The sequence below is a fragment of the Rattus rattus genome, chromosome 7, assembly GCF_011064425.1.
Source record: "Rattus rattus isolate New Zealand chromosome 7, Rrattus_CSIRO_v1, whole genome shotgun sequence".
Lineage (NCBI taxonomy): Eukaryota > Metazoa > Chordata > Mammalia > Rodentia > Muridae > Rattus > Rattus rattus.
Genome location: NC_046160.1, coordinates 92,956,489 through 92,972,799, shown reverse-complemented (window position 1 = coordinate 92,972,799; position 16,311 = coordinate 92,956,489). Strand labels below are relative to the sequence as shown.

At 41.8% G+C, this 16,311-nt stretch overlaps 1 protein-coding gene across 1 annotated transcript; it reads left to right on the top strand.

The window, feature by feature from the left end:
• Nucleotides 1–47: 47 nt before the first annotated feature.
• Nucleotides 48–15,766, top strand: Atp6v1d (ATPase H+ transporting V1 subunit D). The gene is made up of 9 exons (XM_032907994.1): nt 48–247; nt 4,133–4,250; nt 8,469–8,548; nt 9,947–10,014; nt 10,608–10,652; nt 11,916–12,019; nt 12,476–12,542; nt 13,601–13,679; nt 15,146–15,766. The coding sequence occupies exons 1-9, from the start codon at nt 207–209 to the stop codon at nt 15,285–15,287; spliced, it is 744 nt and encodes a 247-aa protein (XP_032763885.1). The 5' UTR covers nt 48–206; the 3' UTR covers nt 15,288–15,766.
• The last annotated feature ends 545 nt before the right edge of the window (nt 15,767–16,311 follow it).

The window sequence follows — 16,311 nt, the reverse complement described above, 5'->3', positions numbered from 1 at the left end:
CTAAAGGCCCGCCCTCTCCTCCTCTGTCCTCTGGCAACAGGAAGCGGAAGTGGGAACCGGTTTCCTGGTTGCCTCTTAGCAACGCACGGGGTCAAGTGACACCGTCAGCTGACTCGGGTGAAGGAAGGCACTGTGGTAACAAACAGTTCTGGAGGTGTTGCCGTCCCGATTGTCCCACTGGGGACCCGAGCCGAGTCACCGTCAGAATGTCGGGCAAAGACCGGATTGAAATCTTCCCTTCGCGAATGTAAGTTAAAGAATAGAACAAGTGACACCACGTTCAGGCACATCTTCCCGGAGCGCATTCCTGCGCACCCTTGGCCACCAGCGGGGTTCCTTGTTTTCTGGGCCGCTCCTGAGCTTCCCCACGGTCTTCCCCTGAATTCCGATTGAGGCTTCTTTACAGCCCCCTTCACCTATTCCCCCTGAGAGAAGAGGCTGGAGAAAGTGTTTCCAGTCCAAACGAAAGGGGATCCCCTGCTGGCTGTTTTTGGAGGTCGATGTCTTTACTCATTCATTCCACACACCTTCTGAGCCATTCACGGAGTTTACGTAACCGAGCGGTCGCCATCTCTGCCTCACAGGGCTCATCAGTGCTGAGGGATGAGACGTAGAAGCTAAGGTGGTCTGACCAAAGCTCTCAGACGGGGAAGTTAAGTGATGGGAAGCAAGTAGATGGTCTCTAAGCCAAAGTGACATCGAATGTGTCACCCTCTCGAAGCTGTAGGATTCAGTCTTGGATCCAGTCACGTTACCTGCTGTGGGAAGATATTCCTGCATTTCTGAGTTATTCCTACAGCCTTGTGATGACTGCTCTCTTCTACCCTAGCAATGTCACTCATGACACTGTCTCCTGGAAGAAGGACGCATCTTTTTAATGCATAAAAGGTCCACAAAAAATTGTCCCCCTTGCCTTGGGATGTGCTCAGTTGCAGGCTGCCTTTCTGCTTCGGCCTAACATCTTTGTTAGGAGAAATAACATTTGTAAATGAAAATTTGAAGTTTTCTCAAATACATATAATAACTCGTGGAAAGTAGAGATTATTCTTATTTATGCTGTCATCTTCAGTTGTCCCTGAAGAAGGAAATCAGATTTTACTCTGATATTTTGGGGATGGTTTAGGGTTTTGTATATGTGTGCGGGCGTGTGTGTGTGTGTGTGTGTGTGTGTGTGTGTGTGTGTGCGCGCGCGCGCGCGCGCGAGTACACATAATACTGTATTGTTTTCCTTATCCTATGTTTTTTTTTCTCACAGATCTGACAACTCTTAGTTATATTTAACCCCCAGAGAAAATTTCTGTCTCTGCCAGGGTGTATGTAGTTCTGAATGAATGAAAGGGTTTAATTATTTAAAAAAAAAACCCACAAAACCCTTTTACCTTTCTCCCCACTGACTTTGAAATGGCAGGTTATACTAACTGTACAAATGGGCTAGTTGTGGAAAAATACAATGCTTGTGAAACAGCTAAAGATCAGGACTAGCCTAGGGTGATCTGAAAACCCAGCATGTAATGATCCCATCCAAACTTCACTGAGACACCAGATTCCAACATGGCTTCTGGAAACAAGGCTATGCTCCTAGGATGGCCACAATTCTCCCCCGAGACCCTAAGCCTAACTATAATGCCACTGAGTAATATCTCAAAGGCAGAGCTCTGGCCTGGCATGCAAAAGGCTCTGGGTTGAATCCCCAGCACCTAAAAGTAAAAATAACCACGCCTGCCTCAAACAAACAAAACAAGAGCCGATAGAATTAAATACTTGTTTTGGCTGACACCTGATCAGTAGATCCTAGACCTTTCTTTGAAAGAACATTTATTAAAAAGGGTTTTTAATTGACTATATGGTTTATAGAATTCATAAGCGTGTCAGGGATCTGAGAGGACCCTTTACAACCACGGGTGGACTCGCCAGCCCTCTGCACCTCTCTTTTCTGAGTCTGCTTGAGTGTTACTCATATGCCCAGGCATGTCTGTGGGAGCCAGGACGGCGCTCACCTTTTTGCTTTGCTGTCAGTGGACTCACTGTTCTAAATAATGTCTGGCCATGTTTAATCACTATTCATAATGCTGATATGTTTATTTTTACTTTGCAACTTTTAATTTAAGACTACGAGGTGAAAAATGGACGTCTTTGGGCTCAGACAGGAGAAATGATAGGTTTGTGATCGTGAAAACAGTTATTTGAGAGCACTCAGCTTGCTAGTTGAGAGGAAGTCAGGGGTGGGAAGTAAATGTTTCCCCCAAAGCTTGACAGCAGGTTCTTTGTCATATAGTCAGATGTCTTTGATTCAGCAGGAGACAAAGTCACTGTTTTAGTTGAAGGTCAAACCTCTCGTTTCCTTTTTTTTTTGTGTGTGTGTAGGGCTGAGCAGCTCTGAAACAGAAAAGAACAGGTTTAACAGCCATAGTCCAGATCACACAGTACTGATAGTGGTTTCTCCTTCATTCGCTTGGTGGTACTGTCCTGTGGAATGTTGCTTTTATTCATGTATCACCAGAGAAAATGAAACAAGTTTGGATGGAAGCAAAGGAGGTCCAAAGGGATGTGACTCCGATGATAGAGCACTTGGCCAGCATCCACAATACCCTGGCCTTCAGTCCCTCCTACTACAGAAATCTGGATGTGGTGGCACATACCTGAAGCACAGCAGGATCAGGGGTTCAGAGCCAACCTGAAATACATAAGAACCTGTCTCAAGGGGAAAAGGCAGAAAAACTGGAGTTAATAGAAGTCAGGTAAACCTTGGTTCTTGTGAGTGTTGGGCAAGTCACCTCTAACCCATTATTATCTATCCCAGGCTGGCCTTCAGCTTCCAGTCTTCTTGCCCGGGTCCCAAGTGTTGGGTTTACAGGTGTTCACTACTCCATATCCAGCTCCAGTCGCTCTTTAGTCTCAGTAGCTGGAAAGTTTGCATTCACAGAGGTATAGTCATCTAGAATGACCTTTAGTTTATCAGTCAGTTCAGCCATAAGCTCCAGACTTGTAGGAATCTGCAGTGCTGGGATTAACCTAAATTTTATCTAACTTTCTTACCCCTCTGCTTCCTGTGTGTGTGTGTGTGTGTGTGTGTGTGTGTGTGTGTGTGTGTGTGTTGCATTCAAGTATGTGGGTGCATATACCTGTGGAGGTCAGTACAGGATGTCTAGTTCCTTCTTCAATTGCTTTCCCTCTCTTTGTCTTGAGACAGTGTCTTATGGAGGTGAAAGCTTGTGGTTTGGGCTATGCTGGCTCACAGGGTGCGCTCAGGATCTCTGCCCACCAGTGCTGGGGCTGCAGGCACATGCAGACAGACCTGTTATCCTCTTGGGTACTGTCTCCTTATGCTCAAAAAGCAAGAGCTCTTACATAGTGAATCGTCTTCCCAGCCCCTCACCCAATCCTCTGAGCCTTAATTCTGGTATTTACTGTCAATAGTGCAGAATGTTGAGTATACACATTAGTGTTAGCTGCACAAGCTCTTGCTTGGACTGGAAACTGAACCAGCTTCACTGGTTAGACTCTGGTGAGAGCGGTCACTGCAGTCACCCACTGCTGACTACCTTTCAGATGGAAAACTGTCCAAGTGCTATACTGTAACTTCTTTCAGGGATGCAGTGTGGAACTGGGGTCGAGTGCTCCTACGTTTAAGCCTTCTTTTGAATCTTGGGCGAGTTGCTAGACTCAAGTATGGTACAAATTCCTGCCTGCCTGATCTTCAGTGATAGTAAGATCTTTGTTTATGACTTTATTGCCACAACATTAATAGAAATATAATATATCATATTGTGGATAAAGTGTAAAATAAAAAAAATGCAGTAGTAAAAAAAATAAGCTCATTCTTTTCCCAAGCCTTGTTTCCCAAAGAAAGCCATCCCAGGTTTCTGTGAGAACTTCATAGATCTGTTCTTTGTACCTGAATGGGCACATTCAATTCTTAGTTTATATAAAACAGCATATAGATCTCTCATAGTGGTATTTGTGGTATTTTTTTTTCTTTTTTTTTCTTTTTTTCGGAGCTGGGGACCGAACCCAGGGCCTTGCCAGGGCCTTGCTCTTGCTAGGCAAGCGCTCTACCACTGAGCTAAATCCCCAACCCCTTGTTGTGTCTTTTAAGTGGTGACAATAAGTATGTTTGCTTTGTGTTTTGTAGGGCACAGACCATCATGAAGGCTCGGTTAAAAGGAGCACAGACTGGTCGAAACCTCCTGAAGAAAAAGTCTGATGCCTTAACTCTTCGATTTCGACAGATCCTGAAGAAGATAATAGAGGTAGAATGAACTTTGCTTAGAGCAGGGTATCCACTTAGAATATATACATCTAAGAAAAATCAAGTTTGGACTTAGGCACTTAGATTTTTCTTCCCTCCCTCCCTCTTCCTCCTCCTCCTCTGTTCCTCTTCCTCCTCCTCCCCCCTCCCCCTTCCCCCCTCTCTCCCTTCTGATGCTGAGATTAAGCATAGGGCTTCATTTATGCTAAATATTTACCTTACTGCAAAGGAAACTGTCTCCTTCCTAATTTTTCTTGATATTATTTAAATCAACGTTTCTCCTTTCAAAAATAGCAATCCCTCTATAATAGGTGTAATATAGAACTCTGTAATAGGTGTAATATAGAACTCTGTAATAGGTGTAATATAGAACTCTGTAATAGTTATAACATAGAACTCTGTAATAGGTGTATTATAGAACTCAGTAATAGATATAATATAGAACTCTGTAATAGGTATAATATAGAACTGTTACGGAATATGTAGGCATCTATACACACAGAAATGTAAGGTTCAGAGAGTTCATTATAGAACCCAAACTCTGTCCTGTCTACACAGCACATCTGGTCTGTACCATGCCTGCCTCTCTCACCACATGTGGAGTGCTCTTTCTGACATCCCCTTCCATGCACTTCTCATTATGTTTTCCGTGATTAAAATGCTTTTACCTTAGTCCTTTCTAAATTGAGGTAGGGACTTGCTTTGTGGGCCAGGATAGTCTGGAACTCATAGTAGTTCTTTTGCCTCAGTCTCTCAATGCTGAGATTACAGGCATAAGATATTGTATCTAGGTCCCTAGGACTTCTTTTGACTGGTTTCTCTGGTCATTCTGACCTTATCAGAGAGGCTGTTGCTGATCATCCAATCTGAAGTGACTGCTATTTTTACTTGTGTCATGTCTCTCCATTTTCTCTTATGCTACTACACACTACTGCATGATATTATCCTATTTGATGGTTTCCCTCCTCCTAGAGAATTTATCCAGAGAGTACAGACTTGGTCTTTTCAGTACTCTACTTCCAGTGCTTGAAATAGTGCTAGCACATAATAGGTTCTGTTCAGTGTTTTTTTTTTTTTTTTTTTTTTGGGGGGGGGTAAATTGTGAATAATATATAAATTATACAGAATCATTCTCAAAACTAAAGGTTCTCCTGCTAGGCCTCTTCTTCCTCCTAGCAGTCTCATTTCTCTGAGTTTCTTTTGACACTTTCTCAATATGAATTTATTTATTATAGCTCATGTGCATATGCACATGCCGGAGCACGTGTGGAGTCAGAGGACAGCTTTCAGGAGTTGGGTCTTGCCTTCCTTCTTACTGAGCCAGCGTCTGCATGTGTCTGCTGCTGACCCGTGTACTTCAGGCTGACTGCTAGATGTTTCTTCTAGCTCCACCTGTCGTCTCCCCATAGAAGTGCTGGGGATCAAGATCTAGAACGTCATCAGGCTTTTACCCTCTTGAGCTGTCTCTCTGTCCCCAGTATTTTATGCATACACATGGATTTTTAAAATAACAGTAGTATTAAATTCTGTAGTATTTTTGCCTTCTCCTCCCTCTCCCCTACTCTGTGACACAACACAGACAACTTTATATATTAGTACCTAAATCCGTCTGTCTTTATAATGTGGTATTTTATTGTGGATAATGGAATTAATGATGTGGCTGTAGTCCAGTATTTAGTTTTAATACTGCCCTGGGAAGAGGAATTGCTTAAATCCTTTTATGCATATATGCTAACATTTTTCCAGAAATAATTTTATAGTCTTCTTCCAGGTTATAGGTAACTTTGAGATTTAGTGCTAATTTATTTATTTATTTATTTATTTATTTATTTATTTATTAAAAAAATTTTTTATTAACTTGAATATTTCTTATTTACATTTTGATTGTTATTCCCTTTCCCGGTTTCCGGGCAAACATCCCCCTAATCCCTCCCCCTCCCCTTCTTTATGGGTGTTCCTCTCCCCATCCTCCCCCCATTGCCACCCTCCCCCCAACAATCACATTCACTGGGGATTCAGTCTTGGCAGGACCCAGGGCTTCCCCTTCCACTGGTGCTCTTACTAGGATATTCATTGCTACCTATGAGGTCAGAGTCCAGGGTCAGTCCATGTATAGTCTTTAGGTAGTGGCTTAGTCCCTGGAAGCTCTGGTTGCTTGGCATTGTTGTTCATAAGGGTCTCGAGCCCCTTCAAGCTCTTCCAGTTCTTTTCTCTGATTCCTTCAACGGGGGTCCCATTCTCAGTTCAGTGGTTTGCTGCTGGCATTCGCCTCTGTATTTGCTGTATTCTGGCTGTGTCTCTCAGGATTACTGCTAATTTATAATTAGACTCTTCGTGTTCTCTTACTCCTTCCTAAGGGGCACTAGTGAAGTGTTTCCTTGGTGCCAGTCTGTTGTGCTCAAGTTGTCTTCAGCCTGCTGTGTGCAGGTATGCGGGGCTCGTGCAGCTTTTCATGGTCACTGGTAATCGATTCTCTTGGTGAGCTGCTTTTTATTTGAAAAGGGTCTTTATACACTCTGGTAAATGTATAACACACTAAAAGTATTTTCTTCATATTTGTAAATGAAAGAACAATTGAAATGTTTTGAATTCCTTAGGTTCAAACCTAGGGCCTTACATGTGCTAGCAAGTGCTCTGCCCCTGGACTGCATCCTGTGCTCTTTAATTTAAACTGGCGCACAAACAGCACAGCTAAAGCTCCTGTAGCTTTATTTTGTTCAATACAAAGTTCAGCTCTTTGTCTCCCCTCTCTCTCACAGGCTGGGTGGAGCCCGCCATTACTTCAGCCCTCCTGCTTTAGTTGTCCAGTGCTGGAATTGGTGCGAGCCACTGTGCTGACGTCCAGATCTGAAGTAGACAAGGCTTAGAGAGGCTTCAGAGGGCTAGGAAAGTGCTGTCTTATTTTGTTGCTTTATAACTATAAATTTGTTTTGAGAGAGAGTTACTTTTTAGTCCAATTTCTCATGAATTCATGTGCTCAAACAATCTTCTGGACTTATTAATCTGAATAATTATGATTATAGGTGCAAAATACCACACCTGCCTTATAATTTTTGTTTTGTTTTAGTTTTCTTGCAACAGTTTCATATAGCCTGGGCTGGTCTCAGACTGCTGTGTGATGAAGGATGACCTTATACCATCTTCCTGTCTCTACCTCTTTTTTTTTTTTTTTCCCTTTGTTTTTGGAGCTGGGGACCGAACCCAAGGCCTTGTGCTTACTAGGCACGCGCTCTACCACTGAGCTAAATCCCCAAGCCCTCTGTCTCTACCTCTTACCTGCTAGGATTACAGGTGTATGCCCCTACATCTGCCCTTTGTGTGTGCGTTTTAAGATGTATTTTTATTATGTGTATATGTGTGTATCTGTGTATATGTAAATATAAGTGCCTGCAGAGGCCAGGGGACCTGAGTTCAGATGCCTAGAACCCATAGGAAAAGCTAGGCATGATCTCATGAACCTATAGCTAAGGGTGGATAAGTTAGGGTGGGGGTTTGGTAGCTGCCAGCTTAACTCCAGTTTCAAGAGAGAGCAAATAAGTGGAGAGTCTTAGGGCAGAAAAACCAATGCCTGTCCCCCTCCCCCCAAACACACACGGCGGGGAAGGGAGGAGAAAATGTATTGACCTCTTTTATAGATGGGTCTTTTTGGTGGAAGAATGTTTTAAGGTAGGAATTTGTCCTTTTGTGAGTGGATGACAGTTAAATAGTCTTTTTACTATAATACATTTTCACATAGACCTGGACTTGTTTCTGAATACTCTGTTCTGTTTTCTTAACAAGTCATACCAGATATGTTTACTTTAACAGACCTTTTTAATGTTTGTTCAGCTAATTTTCTACTTTTATAACTCAATTTCTCTTCTCTTTAAAAAAAGAAAAGTTGGCTTTCCCAAACATTACCTTTTCAGATGCAGTCTGGAGTCTGTGTGCCAATGGGGCTTTGGACTCTGAGTAAATTTAGAAGATTAATTTGAGCAAATCAGCATGTACTTATTCAATAAGTGAGCCTTGCTGGATTCAACTCAGTGAATTTATTTTAAGTCATGGTTTTATAACAGTATCAGGACGGTGATCAAAACTGGAGTTTTCTCATTATCAAATCAGTCTTTGAAACTGATACTCTATAGTTAGCATAAAATACTGATGGTTATTAACAGGAACTAATACGGCGTGATTTCAAGTCCTTGATTGACTCTCTTGTTGGCTTATGCTTTCTCAGACTAAGATGCTGATGGGTGAGGTGATGAGAGAAGCTGCCTTCTCATTGGCTGAGGCCAAATTCACAGCAGGGGACTTCAGGTAAGATGACTAACAGGGTGTTTGAAAATCTCACAGTGCCTTCAAGTTCAATTAATTAAAAATGTATAGAAACAAAGGATATAGTGATAGGAATACTTTTAATGTCATAACCTTAACTGCCTCTGCCTTCCTCATAGGTAGCTGCCTCTTACCTTCCTAATGCTTTTAGTACAGAATACTTGATATTTTGAAGCCCATTTTCACTTAATGTTTTGCCCTGTTTTCACAGGTTTGTACACTAAGGAAGTTTTATAATTTATTAACCATTTTCCTAGTGTTGGATCTTTGAGTTGAATGCTAGATTTTTGAAATCTGAGGAAATGACTGTGAATATTTTCATGTGTCTAGGATACATTTTTTTTTTTTAGAATGGAATCCATTATTCAATTGAGAGCTTTATGACTTTTATCACATCATTGTAGCTTGACAGAGCGTGCATGCATACTGGCTTGTAAATGCATTATGCCAGTGTATTCCCTCATGATTCTCTTAGTACCTCTGTGAGGCAGATGAATGGTGTTACCCCAGTTTAAAGTAACAGTGTTCCTGAGAGCACACCGCTGGTTACAGACAGAGGTGGAAGTTGTTTCCTGGACTTCTTAGTTTCCTCTGTCATGACATGGGCCCTTCCTACTGTAGCAGCTTTTCCTGCCATGCAGGCCTTACGCCTGTGGCCCTGAAGCTAGTTAAACCCAAGTTTCCCTGTCTGCTAGTGTAGTTGGATAATGTAGTGGGATAATATAATTAGTTGCTCTAACTTTCCCAGCAGAAGGGGACTAATAGGACATTTTGTGTGGTTAAGGGGAAAGTTTGTCTTTGTCTTTTGTAACAGATGGCGAGTGGATGACATCAGAGGAAAGTTAGGATAAAGACTACATAGCAGCTCACCAACTGAACAGCAGACCTCCAAGGAAAGGAAGTTCCTGCTAGGAATACATCCTCCAGAGTCACATTTCCACTCACCAAAACACCAGCCATCCACATACTTTAAATGTGCTTATCCTGTACTGATTCAGCTGTTGTTAGTTCTGCACTGAGGGCCTCCACTACCTCTGTTGAGTTTTCTTTTCTGGAATAAAGATGATTACTGGGGGCTGGCAAGATGGCTCAGTGGTTAAGAACACTGGTGCTCTTCCAGAGGTCCTGAGTTCAGTTCCCAGCAACCACATGGTGGGTCACAACCATTTATAATGGGATCTGATGCCCTCTTCTGGTGTCATTGACGATAGAGCACGTGTACACACACACGCATACACATATAATCTTTAAAAAAAAATGATTACTGACACATAATGTGATGTCTTATTCCTTGTTTCATCATCCAGTGTGTCCTTGTACAGTTATTTTTGCAAACAAGGCTGAATAAAGACTGCCTCGCTCTCTTTCCTTCCCTCCTAGCACCACAGTTATACAAAATGTAAATAAAGCCCAGGTGAAGATCCGAGCAAAGAAAGACAATGTAGCAGGTGAGTGACCGCCCTAATCCTTGGAGGGTAAAGGTGGCAGCTAATCAGTTGCAGGACAAAGTCCCAGGTTCTCTTCAATTAGGAGCAAGTTGATGGCATGTTCAGACTTTAGCAGCCTAGTTCTAGGACTCGGGATAATTTGAACTTTGAGAAGAAGCAACTCTTGAGAAGACAAAGTCTTAAGTATAGTACTTGAAACCACTTCCAGTTCTAAACTTAACTCTTGGTGTTTTTAGTATTTGATTTAGTATTTCTAGTATTTGATACTTAGTATGGAAAGCAGCACCCTTTTAAGGAGGCAGAGGCTGGCGATTTCTAATTTCTAGGCTAGCCTGGACTACATAGTAGAATTGTGTGTTTAAAAAGAAAAACAGTGGGGTTGAGGATTTAGCTCAGTGGCAGAGCATTTGCCTAGCAAGCGCAAGGCCCTGGATTTGGTTCTCAGCTCCGAGAAAAAAAGAAAAAAGAAAAACGGCTTGCCTGGGCTACAGTCTGCTTCAGAGAACCGGACCCAATGGAAGGAAAGAAGGGAAAAAAGAACTTCCAGCCCGGTCTGTGAGTGCATACACACATCTTCATTATCTTTCTAACAGGTGTCACCTTACCGGTGTTCGAACATTACCACGAGGGAACTGACAGTAAGTGCAGATATCCCAAGGTGTATAATTGTAACTGAGAAATACAGGTAGCAGTCATTGCTGTTTAAAAATATGAGGCTTTGTTGTTTATACAATTCACTACTTAGACTTCTGCACTGTCTTTTTGCTTAAACTGCCTTCACCATGGACTGTTTATAATTTCTGGTTCATCTTTTAAAAATAGAGTAAGATCTTTTGATCTGTGGTACGTTCTGAATGCTGGATCTTTCTAGATAGTTTTAGCTCACTCCAAGCTTTTTGGAATTTTCCTTTCCTAACTCGGCAGCATTTGTGGGGATAAGTAACACTTCTTTAGTCTTCTCAAAGCAAAGGAATCAACTTTTTCCCATATAAAAATATTTTCTTCTGCCACTTCTGTCTCACTGGTTCATGAACTTGTTCACTGAATTGAACAGAATGTTAAATGTGGCTCATATAATAAAGGAATAGTCCTCTGTACAGAAAGTTTCCTTGTGCCAATGGCATTGGCCACTATTAGTTCATCCACCAAGCTTGTAAAGCGGTGAAGATCCCCTCTAGGGCTCGTGATGAAGCTCGGTGGTAGAGCTTGTCTAGCATGTGTTCAGTGCTGGATTCCATCTCCAGTGCACACAGATGACAAACACAGCACATGCACTGTGTGTGCATCTTACTTCTGTCCTTACTCTAGTAGTCTTATAAAAATAAAATATTTACAAAAACCAGCTATTACTATTCCAGTCAGAGCAGCTGTGGTAACCTGCAGGAGCCCCTTAAGATCAGGCTTGGGGCCTTCCCTCAGACGAGGAGAGTAGGATTAGATCCTTAGCTGCCATTCTAGCCTTCCCTCACTGTATTTCTGTTGGAGCTATGCATGGTCTCTGGGGGTGCTAGCATAGATAGAGCATAGAAGAGTGACTTAAGTGGGGCCTAACTGTGCAGCTATGAGGAGGTTAACCATGCTAGGGGCAGACTTCCCTGTGAGGCAACTTTTGGTGTCACCATACCTCTCTAAGTAACTCGTGCTCTATACTATACGCTCAGTAAACTCATTGGTTCACCAAGCAAGACTTAAGTGAGATTGTTACCCTGGTTTGTCACTGGTGCCCTGCTGGTACCTGCTCATGCGAGCTGGGAGTGGGCATTTTGTGCTTGGCATTTGAGTGTAACAGGAGTTAGTGAATTTGTCTTTCCATGTTATTCTTCTGAATTATCTTCCTTTTGGGAATTCACAGAGGATTATTTACTCTCTAATTAGAAATGCTGTCTGACCGGCTCTTTCAGGCTATGAACTAACCGGTTTAGCCAGAGGTGGGGAGCAGCTGGCGAAACTTAAGCGGAATTATGCCAAAGCAGTGGAACTACTGGTGGAACTGGCTTCCCTGCAGGTGGGTCCAAGCACAGAGTGCCAGGCCTGGCTTCTGACAGTCGAGTGGGACATTCAACTTAAATGTTCCTATGTGAAATACGCCTAACGATCTGACTCGTGAAGTGGTGGCCTCTTTGCTTTTTATTAATAAAAAATGCATGTGGTAGTGTTACAGTTCCACTCTGCTAGACCAGAACAGCAGTGGTCAGTACCAGACTTAATGCAAATATAACATATTTGTTTGCGTATATGTCTAGTTAATACATATCTAGGCTATGAGAGAATGTTTCTCCAGGGAAATACCACTAGATCTATAGAAATCTCACATGAATTTTCACTTTCTAAGGCAGGCTGAAAGGAAGTTAGTTGTCTTTTGGGTTCCCAAATGCTGTAAGTCTAGTCTGAGTGGGGCCAAGTGAACAGGTATGGCTCATCATGGAGACGTGCTTGTTATTAATTTGTCCTTTTATTTCAGACTTCCTTTGTTACTCTGGATGAAGCCATTAAGATAACCAACAGGCGTGTAAATGCCATTGAGCATGGTGAGTCAGAGCTGCTGGGAGCTGCTTTGTTCATTTCCTTGTCCCTCCCTGCCAGGTAGTTAGGCTGCTGGGACTCAGGCCCAGCAGTGCAAAAACACATGGGCGGGGCGCATCCTGAGAGAGTTCCGGGTTACCAGCCGTCAAGCTCCTCTGACATTCATGCAGTGACGAGAGAAGAGACTCTGTTCCTCGAGAGCATTAGTGCTTTCTTAGGGTCTGTCCATTGGCTGAATGATATCTTTTCTTAAAAAACACACTAAACATTTATCTTTAAATCTCACCTTTAAATCTTTAAATCTCACCTTTAGGCTATTGTCTCATTTTGCTATATTATTTTATATCTTTTATTCCATTATTTAAAACAGTAAAATTGTGTTAACATGTTGTTGACTGAAGAACTCAATTTCCACGAAAGAAACATTTATTCAGCCTTAGGTAAGAAAGGAGCAAAGACCGAAGCAAAGAACTTCCTTCAGTTGGTGCCCTAATGGTGTTATCTAAAAATATTTATAGACATACTACTCTGTAGTGCTTTAGCACAGGCTAGGCAGGTACTCTGTCACTGAGCTAGACCCTTATCCCTGAAACATGTTTCTTGTTTGCTGTCTATAGTGTCAGTCTGAACTTCGACCAGAACAGAATGAGTAAGGTTAATAGTTCTCAGATTTAGGGAGCTTACAGTCTAGAAGAATAGAAACACGGTATGAAAAGCAGATCCGAATGACACATTCACAGTCACAGCACTTAGCACAGTCACCATGTATTTAAGGTAACACTGAATCTGTTCAGGTATACTTAAGAGTCCAGTGTTGGGTCTGTTTGGTAGAGTCCAGTATGGTATCTGTACATAGGAAAGACACTGGAAGGGTACATACCAAAATATTTACAAGGTAATTCTATTCAGCTAGATACATCTTACTTTTTGTTTTGTTCTCTGAGTTTACTGCATTACGTATACATTAATGCTACAATCAGAAAATCATAAGTGCTATTCAGATGAATACTGATGATCTTTTGGAAGGGTGGTTAAGTTCTCACATACATGTGTTTAACTCTAGTCATCATTCCCCGGATTGAACGCACCCTTGCCTATATCATCACAGAACTGGATGAGAGAGAGCGAGAAGAATTCTATAGGTTTGTTGAAATGGGCACTTACTGGTTTTTTTTGGGTTTTCTTTTTTCATATGTACAGTTTTGTTTTGCTCAGTGACTAATGTACTTAATGTTCTTTTGAATAAACACAGGTTGTATTCTATTCTGTTAAATAAAAAGCAAGAAATAAATGTTGGGTATGGGGCACCTGCGTATAATCCCAGAACTCAGAAGGCAAGACTGTACACCGCTTCAGGCTATCCTGGGCTATATTAGAATATACACTCAGAGGAAAGAAAACTGAAAGAAGAAATTTTAATAGTAGTCCCTTTGCCTGCATTTGATTTTCCATTTCAGTTGACTGGCTAACTGCAGTCCAAAAATGTGAAATAGAAAATTAGGCCTAATTAGGTTTTCAATTGTATGCTCTTCTGTGTAGCATGAGATTCGATCCTGTGCTGACAGGTGAAGCATCCTTTCATCTAACATACCCACCGTGGACACTAACTGCTGTCGGTCACTTAGTACCCATCTTACCAGAGCAGTTATCGGCTGTCACCTTACAGCAGTGCTAGGTTTCCTTTAAGAGGTGAAAGTTTTTGACTTAAAGGAACAATTACTATTCCCTTACTATACTTAATTCTCAAACTATCAATTTTTACTACGTTTGCTTTAGTATACAGATAGAAAGTTTAGCCACAAAGGGCTGACCATGCATGAGAAAGCACAACACGCAAACTTTCAGATCTGCAAGTCTTGGGATGTATCCCTGCAGAGAGTGGGACTAGTGTATTTTTAAAGGCTGCGGAGATCAGTGTCATGTTGTTTTGCATATAGATTAAACATGGCATAAAAATTTATGCCTCTCAGAAAAGTAGTAGATTATTCTTTAAAACAAAAGAGTGATTGGATTGGTTATCTCTACATGAAACCTGAGATAAGAAACTGGACTCCAGCAAGCAGTGTTGCACATTGAGTACGTGCAGGTAAGAGCAGCACATGGAAATCCCAGCGGGTGAATTCCACTGCTGCAGAATTAGCACAGTAAGTGGCGAGGAATGATGATGCCCACTGGCTGTTTATGAAGACTTAGAGCAGTATGGGGAAGTAAATATTAAACCAAGCGATTGTGTTTAGGTTTGCATCAGTGGAGGGCAGATGAGAGGGCTGCTTAGGGAAGCAGGCTGGTCTTAGCTCTTGAAGCATCTCAGTGTAATGTAGAACTGTAGTTATCATTCATGTTTAGGGTTGTAGTGATTCAAAAAAATGTAAAAGTGGAATGCTCAAAATCTGTTCCATTACAGAATGGATTTCAAGTTTTATTTATTATAGGATAGGGTATAGGGTTACTGCAATCAGATATTAGTGTTTTTCCTTAAACGTCTTGAGGTGAGTTTTAAACTACTGAAATGGAAGTCAGATTCTAGTTTCCCATGTTTACTGCCCAGTTTCAGAGCCTTGAAGACATTCGAGTTTCTTTGCACTGAAAGAAAGTCCCCTTCTTGCAGGTTAAAGAAAATCCAGGAGAAGAAAAAGATTATCAAGGAGAAAAGCGAGAAGGACTTGGAGCGGCGGAGAGCAGCTGGAGAGGTGATGGAGCCCGCCAACCTCCTGGCGGAAGAGAAGGACGAGGACCTGCTGTTCGAGTAGCTGCCTGCTGCTCCCTTCAGGCCAAGCATCATTTAACTCAGTGTGCAGGTTCGGTATGTGTGGGTATTTATTTTGGCAGAAGAGTTCATCTGGCTGTAAGATTTATCAGAATGCCGTGTGAGACCATTTTTCCTGCATCATAATTCAGCAACCTGAGATTTGTAAAACCCACCCAGCACTTACAGAATTTCCCCAGTGAAAGTGTCATACCATCCTATTTACACTAGTTTGACTGATGTGTTTAAAACTTTAGGAAATACTTACTATAAACATTCATGGTCTCAGGCAAATGCTGAGCAGCCTTCCTTCCTACCCACTTGTAAACCTTGGCACTGTTGTCTGAGGCTGTGCAGCCATTGTGTTACTGTGGACTCAATTCTATGCCTACTTTTCTTTGCACGATATGTCTGTGTGTAATGGAAGTGGTTCTGCCCATTTAAATATGACTTATGAACAGAGTAAAATGATTTAAAAAACAATTGTTTCTTTTTCTTTTTGAGAATTAGCTAAGAATAGTGACTGTGTCCTCATGCTTAGATCAGTGACCTTATTGCCACTCTAGTGTGTTATTAGACTTGAGACAGTGACTGCATTTTGGGCTACTAATAAATGACCACCAGTACTACTTAGGCTTCTTAATACTTCTAATATAAGAACAATACTCATTCCTAATTTGGAATAATCAGATTAACTTTTTGCTATCTTAGAAGCAGTAGCAGTTGCTGTCTTTTGTGAAGACGAGAAGCCAGTGGACAGACCAAGTTGTGTTTGAGGTTTTGGTGTTGCTTGATTTGGCATTTTTATCTGTGAGTGCTCAGACCTTAATGGAGGCAGTTATGTGTGTTCTGGGCTTGCCTGGGCATGACACAGTTCTTAGTTGAGAGTGACACCAGCAGTTATGTAGTCTGACCAACTACTATCACAGTAGAGATACGAAAAGATTCGTAAACATTAGGACTATGCCAAGTACTGCGCTGTATGTTTATATTCTCAAAATCACTAGAAGGTTTTTTTTTGGTAAGTG